Below are 14,593 nucleotides of genomic sequence, written 5' to 3'. Positions count from 1 at the left end.
TGATTCAGATGATCACCGAGCAGCTGCTCAGTAGAAACATTCCCTGAGGAGCACTGGTGTACAGAAACTTAACTTAATCCTGTCTCAAGCAAGGGTTCTACAGTCCATTAGCTCTTACTAGTATTCCCTGAGAAGGCATTTCGGTATGGAAAAAGTAAACGTGTTAAAATGTTTTCTCAGTGTAGGGGTATGAACAGCCTTTTAGTTTAAGGCTGGAGGCTCCTGCCTGAAAAGCAAGGGCCTCTTTTTCCCTCTAGGTTCAACCTGAGAGGATGAAAGTGCCAGAAAAGTCCAGAGTATCTCTCCTTTTTGTGCAGTATCATACAGAGGTTGGACTCACTTGTAACAGTGCACTGACTCCTAGCTGTGCTCTCAGTGCAACAAGCACTTTAGTGACGTGCCTTGCTTCGCAGAAGTTAGTTTTATTCCAAGACGTGCGATAACATTCTACTTGCATTCTTTTCAGATACTCTTCTCATTGACTATCAGTTCACCTTCAGCCTTTCTCAAGAGGATGATCGCTATTACACAGCCATCAACTTTGTAGCGACACCTGAAGAGGTGAATTTTCTACCTTTCATTTAAACTTCATCCTTTGGTTATATGTTCATCCTCTCCTGACCGTGGAGATGATGAAATGTCATAGTTCTGTGAGTGTCCAGAGGTAGTCTCTTGATGTAGCATGTGTCCAATTTGACAGAGCAACTAGAACCTTCTGTTCTTCCTCATCTTCGCCCATGCAGTTTCAAATATTCATGGTAAAATTATATAAGGACCCATGGTTGTTTTTTTCTTTTTTTTAAAAAAAAACATTTGTTTGAACAGCTTGCTGAGCAACTCTGGTTTTCCTAGTTGTTCACCACATACCTTGTGTCTGTATTCTTACTGTTTTACTCCAAGCGCATGACTTGTTTTGTTCTTTATTGTGCTTTTCTTGGTGAGGAGAATACTACTTTCAGAAAATGGAAGTAGTTCTGTAGGTTGTCTTTTGCTTCATGTGAAGGTGCTTAATGTATTTGCTTTATGTAAATAATCAATTCCAAGATTCCTTTCAGTGAAGATTTGCTAGGAAAACAATGCGGTGGGATTGCTTATCCTAAAAATGGGTTTTCTTTTTTTCTTTTTTTTTTTTTCTTTAGCAAAACAGAGACCTTGACATGTTTATCAATGCATCTAAAAACTTCAACCTCAACATTACATGGTCAACAAGTTTTGCAGGTAAAACAAGTATGATCTTAGTTTAGTTTACTTAAAGATAAGGAAACTTGCTTGGTAGCTTGTTTCATTTGAAACTGATACTAGTTTTCAAAAAAAAATGCAGATTTAGTTGGGGAAACCTTTTTTTTTCTTTCTTTCTTTCTTTTTTTTCTTTTGACCTGTGAACTTGTTATATCATGTTCTTAGATGTTGGGCTTGGGGCAGAAGTAAAATATTAAAAGAATTATGTTTTTCTTTCTTCTGTTTTCCCATCTTGTAACATGTTTTGGAGACAGTGAAGGTGCTGGTTTAATGTTTAGTAATGCAGTATTTCTGCATACATTGATTTTGATAATGCAGTGCAGCTCAAAATAGTAGCATTTAGATGAATAGTTCATTTTACTGTCATTGTAATAACTTTAGAACGCAGGATAATTGGCCCTTTTTGTTTATCGCTAAAATATGCATTGAAACATCTTTTCTTGCTACTTCTTAACATTTTAAAACAGCAGGCACACAGGCTGGTGAGGAAATTCCGGTTATTTCAAAAAACAACATAAAAGAATACAAGGACAGCTTCTCCAATGAGAAATTTGATTTCCGCAACAATCCAAACATCACTTTTTTTGTTTACGTCAGCAATTTCACCTGGCCAATAAAAATACAGGTAGGCGCTCTTAATGTCTATATAATTATTTAAAAATACTTGTTTTTCCCTCAAGCAACATGGCAATTTGGTGTGCTGTGTATTGTCCAAGCTGCGCCAGCTCTCAGTGTAATCCTGCAACGGACAAAGGGTTTTGATATTCCTGATTAAGAGCAAAACGGTGCGTCATCTTCTGAGGTCACCTCAGCCCAGTGGATCTGCAAATGCACTGTGAAGTGAGTGGGTTGCTTGCTTATTAACAGAGCTGTTTTCTAACGATATCTTTGACTTTTAACGTGTAGCTGTTGTCCCTTGATGTTGAGGAAAGCAAACAAGGAATCAAAAAGCCAAAAATCAAGCCCAGAATGAGAAGAACGGAGGAAGTGCTCTTAGTGTCTCTTCTGTCTTGTTCTTGAAAGGCATAGCTGGAGGGCCATCCCCCTTTCTTCTTTTCTTGTCCAAGACCAGGTGGTACCTGCGGAACGAGACAAAGTTCATTATTTCTCTTAATTCAGTGCAGTCAGTGAACACGTTGCCTCAGGTATCAGATGGTCTGTGGTAAGGCTAGTGCTGCAGAAGCAGTGGAAGAAGCTCAGTGGTTCATGAAAACACTCACAGATCATAGACTGCAATCACACTTTGCAACTGCAATTGCAGCTAATAATTCAGAGAAACTTTGGCCACTTTCTTGTTCTGGACTAATTTGAGTACCAGCAGGCACTGTACTTAGGGTGGTACGAGGGCCCTTTAAAGGAGAAAACTTCTTCTAGGTCTGGAACAGAGACCTAAAATGAGGCTCCATATGCTTCAATTCTGCCTGTTTAAGAAGCTTGGTCAAATGTAGGAACCCAGATTGTTCCATCTCCATCTTTATTCAACTGATGTTAGAATTACCTTGTGAAAGCTGGCAACTTCACATGAATTTACTTGATATTGCAGACATTCCAGTTACAGAAACTCACCGTAGGGATCACTTCTGACAAAGATAATGCACATCATAATACCAAGCAAGGTAATCATGTCCCAGTGGAAAAATGTCCTTAAGCTATAGAGGTATTTTTCAAGGTTTTTCCTGAACTTTTCAAAATATTAGTTATTTGTGAAATGTCTGAATCACCTTTGGGTAAAGATAGTGTGGTTGTTTTTTAAACACTTGTGGAACTTTTTCACGCCAATTACAGACTGATAGACTTGACAGACTGACCTTGGACTACACTTCATTCTCAGTTTTTAATATCACTTACCGTATTGGTAATTATTTTCTAGTTGGAGAATTTTTGTCTGGTTTACAGATTGGTATAGACAGAAAGTCGTGGGCTAGTATACCACAATTTACCGTTGTCAACTCTACTGCTCATTTAATTCCATTTTTCAATTTCTTCTGCTGTTTTACTGAAAGCTTTTCCTGATACTTGTCATACTATTTAGGTCTTGGGAATGTGGATATCTGGATTCCCCCTCCTCCTCTAGATGCAAGCTCTAAATTTTCTGTAGCGCCACACTTGGCTGGGTAGATTGCTTTAACAACCTTGCGTTATTTCATGTGCCATTTCTTTTGGAGTGCTGGGTTACACGCTGTCTGGTTTCACGGACTTTGAGCACACTGAAACAYCTGAGTTCCGTATCCACCTCGGTGGCATATTTTTCTGTAACCTCCTTCCCGTTAGATGTTTTGCCTTGCTCCTACTTTGGTGTCCTTGTCCTTAATGAAAACCCTAATTTAGTTTTAGGGATATAGCTGATTGGTTTTAATCTCTTTCCTTTCCTCACTGCATACCTTCTTCACTTTCCCTTTATGCCTTCTTCACTTTCCCTTTATGGTCTCCTTTACTTGTATGGCTGAAACTTCTCTTACTGTTTTGTTTATTATTTGCTGAGATCTAGCACAGCTTGACATTCAGCAGTTCTTACTTTATATCCGTACCACTTGCTGGCTTTTAAGACATACCTAATGAATCCTTCTCCTCTCCATAACATGTAGACTCTTTAATTGTTCTTAATGTCCTTTTTGAGGTTGGTTTTGAGGATACAGGTTTCAAATAGTTCTGCATCTTTGACCTGAGAGAAATTCTTTGATGGCTGCTTTCCCATCCTTATCTCCTTAGTCCACTTGATTTTACTGTCTTATTTAATTTCTTGTAGTTAAAAAGAGTGAACTTTGATTCTCAGCTTATCCTTAGTTTATCCTTAATTTAATCTGAACGTGCTTGTGTGCAGTCAATCCAAGGTAATTTTATGTGGCCAAATCTTCTCTAACATCCTTGCTACATGCCAAAATAAAGTCTAAAATAGCATCAGCTCTTATTGGTCGAGAGACTTTTTTGTGAAAAAGTCTGCCAGCAATATCACATCCAGGAATACGGAGTCCTCGTGATTACTGTTAATATACGCTGTTCAGTTGGTATCTAAAAAGTTTGTTTCCTAGAATTGACRTTTTTCTGTCATCTTTCTCTGAATACCTATTGGTGTTGAACATCTCAGCCCTTTCTCATGTAGTAGCAATTCTTCATTATTCGTTAGGGTTTTGTCGTCCTTCTCCAGGAAGACCACCTGCACCCCCTTTTGCTGGCAGTCATGTCGTAGCTTGGCGTGGCGTTCCTCCTTCCTAACGGGAATTCAGCAGTGTTGCTCGTCTGGGCGTGAGATAAAATCAGGCTCCTCCTGCATCCTTTAACAGCCTTTTTCRACTCAAATCTGCATTTTACGTTCCTGAAGCTGCAAGGTCTTCTATTTATTAGCTCAATCCACGCTTCGGATGGTTGTCCTGTCTCCTTCACGAAGAGCCTGTAGCCGTATAGACCTGCTGTTTGCTGATATCACACTGTATTTTCAGTCCGTTCACCATCTGGTGTAACCTTGCAGTATAAAGTCATTGGCTATGTCTTTACCGAAGTCTACAGCTACATCTTCAGTCTTCTGATCATCTGTGCTGTCAGATTGCAGGCCACCCAAAACATTTTTTAGACTGGGTGCTGAGACACTTTATGGTTTGACTCTATGCTTCTCATACAAGCCCAGGGGTACTGTTTTGCTCTAACACTTCTTTTCCTTCCTTGACATCCTGATATTTTTCAGAGCAGTTCGTGGGTAGGAGATGATATTATAAATAGTAATGGTTCCATAGAGGAAAAACTAGGGASAAGTAAGTAAAAAAGTATGATTTTTCTCCAGGACTCACTGTGTCCTTTCAGGTCCTGTGTAATCTTCCATGGTGGACTGAGCCACCTTCAATTCTCCTTAGTTGTGTTCTCTGCTCCTGCCTGTCCTTTCCACTCCTCTTTCTTGTTTGCTTTCCCTCTTTTTTCCATTTTTTGCCAAGTCTGAGCTCTCTGTAGAGTGCATCTTTAATGAGAAAAGACAGAATATGGATATTTGGGGCAAAGGCTTGCTTATAGTCAGTCCTTGATTGGGGTTTGCTGCAGGATTTAAAATAGAGCAATGGGGTGACCTACAACTTCTTGACTGCCCTGCTTTCCTGGCTGCTCCTTCAATACTTGCTCTATACTCCATTCTTCTCAGGAATAGTTTTTAAACAGACATGTTTTTATTCCTTTTTCTAAGTGACCATCCCTTATTTCACTGCATAAAAGTTCCTGTGCAGTTTAGGTTTAGTCCTTCAGGGCATGCTGACTTGTTAATTAAAACTGCATGCGACGGTACGGCCAGGATGCAAGCTGTTTTTCTCTTCGCGGAGGCTTAGTTTTGCTCATTGCAGCTGTGCTCCGAAACTTTTTGCAACTAAAGAATATGTTTCAGTTTCCCTTTGGCAATTTACAGTGCTTTCAATATAAGAAGTGCGATGAAGTCGGTGAAGCTCTGGGACTGCCAGATTGCTGTTGGGAAATGCTGGAAAATATTCTCTCCGTGTGTGCGTGTGCSTGACCTTGCAGCTTACACGTTTTGTTTGAACTGTTCCTGTGAAGTATGTCAAGTGGTATTTTGTATCTTTTGTTTGAATAGCATAATAGGCAGTTGTACACACGTCCTCTTATCCTGGCTTATTTTCAATTTAGATATAGTTTATGTAATGACGAAAATGTTTATGTAGATGCATAATCTCGGATGAGAAAATTTCACAAACCTGCCGTCTTTACTACTGTGTAGTTAATGAAAACTACACTCCACATTATTTCTTAAAATTAAGAAACTTTATTCTGAAGTCGTTGATTGAAATCTGTCTCTCTTTCCCTCTTTCCTTGCCTTTTAGACTCGCGACGCCGAGAGTATAAATGCTCTTTTGTGCTGGAGATAGCTGTGTTCTTGCCAATGCTGAATTCTGGCGCTTTTTCCCTCTTGTTGCTCCACCTCTCTTCAAAACCACTTCAGTTAGGGTTTTTTTTTTGTTTTGCTAAGTGTATTGGTTTAGGATGTCCTTCCCTCACTGCTTTAATGTTTCAAAATGAGTATTTTGCAAAAGAACTAAAGCTGCAACATGTAGAAAGCCTTCGAAATACAGCAGTCTGCTTCCTAGTAGCTTCTGCCGAAATGGTTTCCCTGCATGAAAGCTACATCGCGGAGCTCTTTTAAAAAACTTAATTTGCCAAGCTTTCTTGAAAACACAGGTAAGGTCTTGTCGGAAATGTCTCGATATTTCCATTCTGTTTGCTGTGTGGTTCTTCTCTGCTGACGGACTCGGGCTGGCATGGCCACAGCGGCTTTATAAGCCTCGTGCAAAACACGACTGCTCACCTTTCTCTCTTTTTGCTTGGAAAGTGCTGCCCTAAGTGTTCCTGATCATGCACAGAACTGAGCAGTGCACCTTTTGGAAAAGGACATTAGAGAGCGTTGGTAGTGTGAATGTTTTTCTCTAAACTAGTTACATGAATGTTACACGATTTTTTATTTTTTTCTTTCTTTCCTACGTTACGTGTTTTCTTAATCTGTGCTGYGAGTTTGTAAAATTGCTTCGTTATGCATTCAGACTGTATCTGGAGTTAGAAAAGTTAGGTGTAGGATTAAAAAAAAAAGCCGTAGAATATTGCAACTAAGGAGATTTGAAACGGTAACTTTCAGTGGGCTTCTTTTGATGGGTTGCAGCTCCATCAAAAATCTCTCAGCTCCCCCAGATGTGAAACTAAAGTACTGGAGCTGACAAGTAGCTAATGGTGAGAATTTGAAACTCCCTTTGATACTTGTGTAAATGTCAGCAGTTTTTAACAACTCCTAAACTAGTGTGTATTTGCTTTGAACGGATTCCAGTAAGTGAATCCTTCTCTAGAACCCACAGTAGGTCAAATTTAGAGTTGCTAGTATAGCTTACTTAAAAGCTATTTTAATGGCTATAAGCTGTCTGCCCCATTACAGCTTACTATTGATAGCGTTTTCTACCACTCACTAACCATAAACTTGTGTTCTTGTCATGTTTCATACCAAAACTATTGTTTTCATTAAAACTGTCACATTTGATTTTTGCATTTTACTCTCCCAGAATTCAGAATCTTCTCCGTAGTCTTTTGCACTGATCTCGACTTTCTGAGCGCGTGCAAGAAGCCTAGGAGCTGATTAAGGGGAAAAAACAGTTTGTAATTGTATCATTAACTGGCAATTGCCTCATCTCTTTCTCTCGCGTTGGTTGAAGTATTTTAATTTGAATGTGCTTAAATGTTAATTATGAGCCAAATGCTTCAAGGAACAAAGAGAGGCTAAGGCATTTTTAGCCTTGCATACAAAAATATACCATTGCTTGCATACAAATATACCATTTGCCAAATCGCACCAAATATTCACTGTATGCCGTTTGCTTGGCAATTCATCATCACGCTGGGGTTCAGCAAAGTGCTGCAATAACTGTGCAGCATCTCTGCGTGGGATACTTGGTGCACCAGCACCGCACCAGCATTAGACGTCTTACTGCTTGAGGACCCTTAAGTATTAAGATGACAAGTGGGAAGCTTTCAAGCCCTCCACTGTGATTTATTAAAAGCTGCAGTAGAAAAATAGCTAAAATTGCCCTTGCTGYCTACATTTCTTTAATTTCTCAAATTTCAGCATGGGCTGCTGAAGTTTCTTTCTGGATTCCTCCGGATGATTTCTTTCAGAACGGTGGGTCTACACAGGCTCTTCTGAAGCTTTATTCCTTCCTGCTTAGAAGGCTAATGCGCTGTGAGTAGCTTAATGCGGTTGCATAATGCCTTGTCATAATTATTCTAGGTATTTGAAATATGCCATTTACCATGATAGGAAAATATTTATGAATCCACTCAAAACGTTGAATAGCGGCATAGTTCATTTGTTGGAATCGTGAATGGGGATCCTCAAGGTGGAAACAATTCATCTCCATTAAATTGATAGCTGCTTYATGAGTAGCTGCCGAAAGTTCAAGCACGGAGATGGGAACAAATGGCAGACCTGAAAACTGAGGACAGCCTGAAATGTGTCGTAATTAAATCAGCCTTTTATTTGCAGTGTTTTCTTTCAGTGCTGAACACGGTGACTGTCACTAACCTGTGCGTATGCACTCACGCGTCCGTGAGTTGCACAGCTTGCCCGCTGCCGTATGTACCCAACGCATCCAACGCGTGGTGTCCCAAGGAATGAAATTATTACGTGCAAAGCTCTTGGGTGACRTTTTCACCTTTAATGAACTATCTTCCTTTAGGGGACTTTCCTGCCACTGCCCTATGTTCCTTTTGCTAAGTTATTGTTGGTGTAAATATTACCTGGATGACTCCATCTACGTTTTGATGTACTTCTTAGTGCTCCCGTTAGAGCTGTGCTGCTGCAATAGAATAAGATTTCAAATAGATACAGAAGTGCGATCCTACTTGGAAAAATGCTTTCAGAAATGGCGCTTTCTTGTATTTGAGTTCTTTGTATATTAGTCCTGTAGCTACTAATTTCAGTACTCTTTTATGACCTTTTTTTTTTCCTTCTCTTAGTTTTTACTGTCTGAGGAAAGAATCTAGGCTCCGTTCATTCCCGTGCGTCAAAAGAGTTGTGCTCTGCCTCTCATTAACGATGCAACCTAACGGTTTTCTGGGTTTTCTTGGGGACTGTATTATTTCTACTAATGGCCTCCTTTGACCTGTGAAACAGTTCCCATTGGCATACAAGGGTAGGCTGAAATTGTATACAGGAATGCAAGAAAGTTGATTCCCTTCAAGTCCGTTTGGCTTTGTAGAGCAGGCAATTAGGAACAAACGTGTCCTTTTCTTAAGCTACCAGGTATTTCGTGTGTTGGTATGTGGACAACGTTCAGGCGAAACCACATGCTGCTGTTGTCAGCTGTATTTCAGAGGAGAGAGGAATTATGAACTAGCTTGAAATTCTTGTAAGGAATTGACTCTCCGACTGAGTAAAGTGGGCTAATTTTCTCTTATACTGAACGTGCCTATTTAAATGGGAAATAGTAACGAATATTTTATAAAGTGCCAGAAATTATATTGCTACAACCCTTCAGAATCCTCAGGCAAAGTTCTCACTCTGGTCTTCATCATCATTACTGTAATGTTGCATGGTCCTTGTGTCCGGCACTATGTGAATACTAAAATCTTTCAAACTCTCATTTTTCAAAGGAAGGCAGATTATTAAAGCAGATTTGGCTTAAATTTCTTTTTCTGATACCTGATTCCTCATGCTGCTATTTTTTATTGGTGATGTCACCCGTAAAACAGGTGGTCACCATGAATTRTAATACCCATTTCAGATAAGCTTTAATTTTACTTGCCGTTCAGGGTTTGCCATGGTCGGGGAAGCTCTTTTTAGTTTGCAGAGTTAAGTGATGGATGAAACATCACTTCAGCCAACTGAAGTGTGGGAATACACTGAACTTCCTACACCTGCCGGGTGAGGAAGATGGTACCCTTTTGCTTAAGAACAGAGGTGGAGGGATGCGGGACGCCACGCTTTCCCTGTCCTTTCATTTCAGTCCTTCTACCTCTTTTAAGGTGACGTGCCTTTTGCAAGCAGCAATGCTCTCCAGGGTCACCTCTTTGAGGTTTACCGTCTAAYGAAAAGGCTCGCATAATGCTTGGAATAAGATAAAAGGAAGACGTCTCAGTTAAAAAGCACGGTCTGCGACTGACTCCAGTACCCTGATCTGTCTCTSGAGGCCATTTAGATTAGCCATTTGATACCTGGCGTAACTATTTCTCGAGGACTGGACATAGCCCCTGTAGATTTCCCGTCTTTCTCTGATTGAACGTCGTTCGGTAATTGCAAGCCACAGGCTAACCAAATGAAAGCTCTCGGTAAAGGAGAAGCGAAAGGAGAAATATCTCTGTTGTTGGCCAAAGAGAATAAAATACAGCTAGATAGGTGGCAATTACTTTGATAAAATATTTAGGTAGGCTTGATACCATACCGAGTATGGTGATCTTGGTAGCTTTCCCGCCAGGTCCTCAGTGTGGTGTACTGTGTCTCGTGCACCTTTAATTAGCAGTAGATGGAGGTGATGAGATGTAATCTTGCTTAGCTCTCTGGGACACTCCTGTTCCAAAAATGTTCTTTTTCTTTCCTTCAGAAAGCCCTGGAACATTGAAGTTGGTCGCTAACGATGTCCCTTGCCTTTATTCAGATGTACCTGCAGGTGCTTTTGAGCCTCTGTGACTGTGTCTTTCTCGCTGTGGCAAGGTTCTTGCTTTACCGAACAATGAAACGTAAATCAATTTGTTAATCTGATGAAATTTGCTGTTGAATGTAATTACTTTTGGAGACATGCAATTACATGCTGATTTTTCAAGAACAGGCAAACTGACATCTTCTGCTGGGGGTGGAAAGATTTGAAACAGAACAGTTAAATGATACTTTAAAACATGAAACAGCTGCTTCCTTTTTATCTGCTCCTGCCCTCTTTTCTTTCTTTTCCTTTTTTTTTTTTTGCATCAATTGATGACATTTTTCTCCTTTTAGAAGTTGTTCCCTTTCATAGTAAGTAATATTTTTGTTAGCAGCTTCTTAAATACTTGAGAATTAGGGCTTCTTTCAAACGCAGTTAACCCTTTCGAGGAGGTGTTGCAAATTTTAGTACTTTCCCTGGAGCAATGACTTGTCCCCTAATAACTCCTTGTTAATAATCCTTGAAAGCTGCTCACACTAAATTTTTCCCAAGTGCTGTATTGTTGCGTGATTTTTTTATTATTTTTTTTTCTTTCAATGCTTTTATCCATCGGTTGAAATCTTGTTTTGTTTTTCTTCCTCCCTACACCTTGAGCTATAGTTGGGATGTTTTGCTGCTTGGTCAGTGAAATTCTACTCTGTATATTTGGATTTGGGTTGGAGACGAAACACCACACTTTATCGCAGACTGTTTTAGCTGTCCCTGTAAGTAAGGCAGGTTCCAAGGCAGTTTGCTGCTTAAGTGTTTTATTTTTTGAATACTATGAAATAGGAAAAGTAATGTTCAGTGCAGAATTTAATGATACCAAGAGGGTTAGTTAGGATAAACTTTCTTTTGGATGTGAGAGTAAGGTGTGTATGGATTGCCTTACGTTTAAGGAAGCTAATCTTTTTTCTTTGTTTTTAATGTGCAGGGCTGAAAAACATGATATCGAAAATACAGAGTTTTATTTTGGATGGAAGCAAAGTGTGCATTAGACAGTCAATTAACTTCTCCTGGGTGAGGCCCGGGGTGGTGATGTGCCGGTGGCTTGAGGTTGCTCTAGCTCTGTGCTGAAGAGCTCTTCTTGAAAATATAGTATGCAATTGTTGAATGTAAACGTAAAACTCAGGTTCAAATATATTTCGGAAAATGAGCAATGTAGACCATTGCAGAGAAGCTTTTACAGCTACCAAAGGAGCTAGATATATTTCCTTATACGAAAGCTTATTTAAAGGGTCGAAGAATGGTAAGCAGAGTTAACGAAGAGGAGAAAAGCACACTGCCAGTAAAATATAAGAAGCCAGAATACTCAAATGCAACAATAGATACAGCCTTGCTAAATCGCTGGGGGGAAGATATATCCCGCACTAAAACAGGATGACAAAACCAGAAAACTTCTGGCTCATTTAACTAATCAGCATGAAGACAGAGCCACCAGCACTTGAAGAACAATTCTCAGATGGCTCTGTGGATCTGCTGCTGTTAAGAATAAGCTGTTCTTGGACCACTCTTAAAATTTCTTCTTTTCCCACTTAGTTTTGGGACTTCATATTTTTAAGATATCCTTACTGTATGGGCAAGTCTTGCTCACAGCACTATTAACAAGCATTGAAAAGAGTCGGGGTCACGGCAGTACGGTACGATCACAGCTCTATATAATAAACCCAGTGTATCTAGGTTGTTAATTTTTCCCTACCCGGCAGAATTATATTTTCATCTCAAGACTTCTGTAACACAAAATCATAGAAGAGACTTATAAAAAAAACCTTGATGAATAAAAGTCTAGTGTATGAATTCTGACTTCCTAGATCTTAAAAGACTGTCATTGATGCTGCTTAATGAGTCAGTCCCTTGATCAGCTTTATATGAGCTTGAATACGCTGTGATCCGCAGTGTAAAGTTTCTTTTTAGAGTRCCCGATGTTTCTTCCTCTCCTTTTATGAAAGAAACATATATCAGCCTGCCGGTTCTGCACCTAGGGCCACGCAGTGAAAAGCAGCAAATCTATTAAAGCTCCCTGCATTTTATTTTGTAACTGTGTGAGTGCACAATTTTAAAAATCCTGAAATGTGCCCGCGTTGAAATTTCAAGTATTGTGCAAATCTTTTGTTCTTTTATCTTTTTTTTTTTTCCTCCCTACAAATAAGCAGTGTGTTGAAAGGGAGTTTTTTGTTTTTGTTTTAAATCACTGCTGCTTCACGTAGTGACCTGACATCAGATTTGAAACGGCGCGTGGCTTTGGTATCATCTAATAGTGTGAGAAATGTTGTCCCTAGAAGGTATTTTTGTTATTTATATAAAATATTTGTTTTGTTACTTATATAAAATCCTTAGAACTTTGGTAGAGACTTTTGAGGCTGGCATTTTGCAAACCTTTTGTGGTAGAGATTGATAAACGTTTTAAATTATTCATCCCATGTGAACCTTGGAAATGGTGGTTTCCTCTGCAAGTTCGTTCGTTCCTTCTCCACTAATACTACTGCAGCAGTGAGCTCCAGCCTGCGTACATATTTCTAGTGTTTTGTCTGGTCAGAAATGATGCAAGACATAAGGTTTTGCCCATTTCCATCTGTCAGCTATTTTGCAGTCTGGGAAAAAAAAAAAAGAAAGCGCTAATATTTATCCGCTTTGCTCTTCCTTTTCTTCTTTATTCCTGCTTGGCTACTTGCATTATAAGTGCTTTAAAACAACTTTAATTCCTAGTTGTATATCACGCTTCTGGCACACCGGTGGTTGTATATGGTCGTCTTRTTGCTGGACTTTCAGGGTCTGGGAGAGTATGTGTTTGAGCAGCTCTGTGCTAAAGTTTTCCTTTTTTTTTTTTCTTTCATCCATATTAAAATTCCCCATAAAAGTTGGTATGTTCACGATCCCGGTTTATCCTGCACGCAGATGGTGTCAGTTCTGCTCGGCGCGAGGCCAGCTAATGTGATCCTTCGCAACCGCATCCGAGCAGCAGTGTTTGGTCGTGGAGATGTACTTGAGGGCTTGCAACTGGGAAGGGTGGAGCATTTTAATGCTGATGGCTCGCTTTCCAAAGTGCGGTGTAATGACTGGCTTCGACATTTGTTTTTGCCAATTTTTTTTTTTTTTAATAGTTCAAAGCTGCCTAGTCTCCAGAACAATTTTTGTATTAACATATAAATCCACATCCCTTTAACATAAGGAATTTGCAAACGTTCTTCTCTTAAAAGATCCCCGTGGTGGCAAACGGGAAAACTCAGTCGGTAACCCAAATGTTATTCTCAACAGCAGATCAAATAACTGCTTTTCTCCTTTCTGGGGCAGGAACGAGCTGCCCAGCGCGTTGCGAGCAAAGCGGACGTTGTGCTGCTGCCTGTCGAGATTTGTCTCCTGAAGCTGGGCTCCGCTTGCCTTGCAAGCAGTCTGCCAACCGTCAGGCTTTCGGGCTAGCACATGAGCGCGCTGTCCCTGCTGCCAAGTTCAAGATAACGCAAAACAGCTTTGCAGCATAAACACATCTGAGGTCCGGTATAAGGGTTGATATTTTGTATAGGTTTTCGAGAAGTCTCCGATTTTTCAGCTTGTTGCTTTTAAACCTGGCAGTGGAAAATGTGCGTTTTCTAAGATGAAGGGTTTTATTGCATTGTTTTTCTCGGCTGAATTCCACATAAAGGAATGAATTCCTTACCTGCAGTTCATTTAAGAGCACGACCTTTTAGCAAAGGTTTTTTTCCCCTCTGTTTAAACTTTTAGAAGAGAAATGGCATGAAGCACAGGTTTTGTGCGGTGGTCAAGAAGGTCCTGTTACTTATATGTTGTAGGATTAAAACTGTCAACATCTGTGTTCCAAGAATAGAAATCCCTTTTCAAGTTGTTTTTTTTTTTTTTTTTTTTTTTAAAAACAAACCTGTAGGTCAGTCTTCTAGATGGACAACAATTAATTGATATCAACACTGGCAGGGTCCCGCTAGTTTGTAAGCAATCGGAAAACCCTTCTTGGACAAAAAGAAGCACTGGAGAAGTGAGTTTTGGGGAGCAGGAGCAATGTGACAACATCTCTTTGCTGTGCTTTTTTTAATTTCCACCCTCTTTCTTTTGCATTTTAAGCCTACAATTTGCATTCAAAAGTATTCAGTTGGGCGCCTTAACAATACATAGATTTTGAAGGGCCAACAGTAAGTAAAGATTTTCGTCTGCGAGAAATACACAAAGTTGGGAGAGTCTTGATTTTTGTTTTCAAAATGTTA

At 39.8% G+C, this 14,593-nt stretch overlaps 1 protein-coding gene across 1 annotated transcript in view; it reads left to right on the top strand.

Annotated features, from left to right (window-relative positions):
- ATRN (attractin) overlaps nt 1-14,593 on the top strand; it is a 124,214-nt gene that overhangs the window by 54,510 nt on the left and 55,111 nt on the right. Inside the window, exons 22-24 of the mRNA XM_026072754.1 lie at nt 467-561; nt 1,140-1,218; nt 1,707-1,864. Coding sequence (XP_025928539.1) covers nt 467-561; nt 1,140-1,218; nt 1,707-1,864 — 332 coding nt within the window. The remainder of the gene's footprint in view (nt 1-466; nt 562-1,139; nt 1,219-1,706; nt 1,865-14,593) is intronic.

Source organism: Apteryx rowi, unplaced genomic scaffold (genome assembly GCF_003343035.1).
Source record: "Apteryx rowi isolate R43461 unplaced genomic scaffold, aptRow1 scaffold_35, whole genome shotgun sequence".
Taxonomy (NCBI): domain Eukaryota; kingdom Metazoa; phylum Chordata; class Aves; order Apterygiformes; family Apterygidae; genus Apteryx; species Apteryx rowi.
The sequence above is the reverse complement of the archived record's forward strand: the minus strand, read 5'-3'. Positions and strand labels throughout refer to the sequence as shown.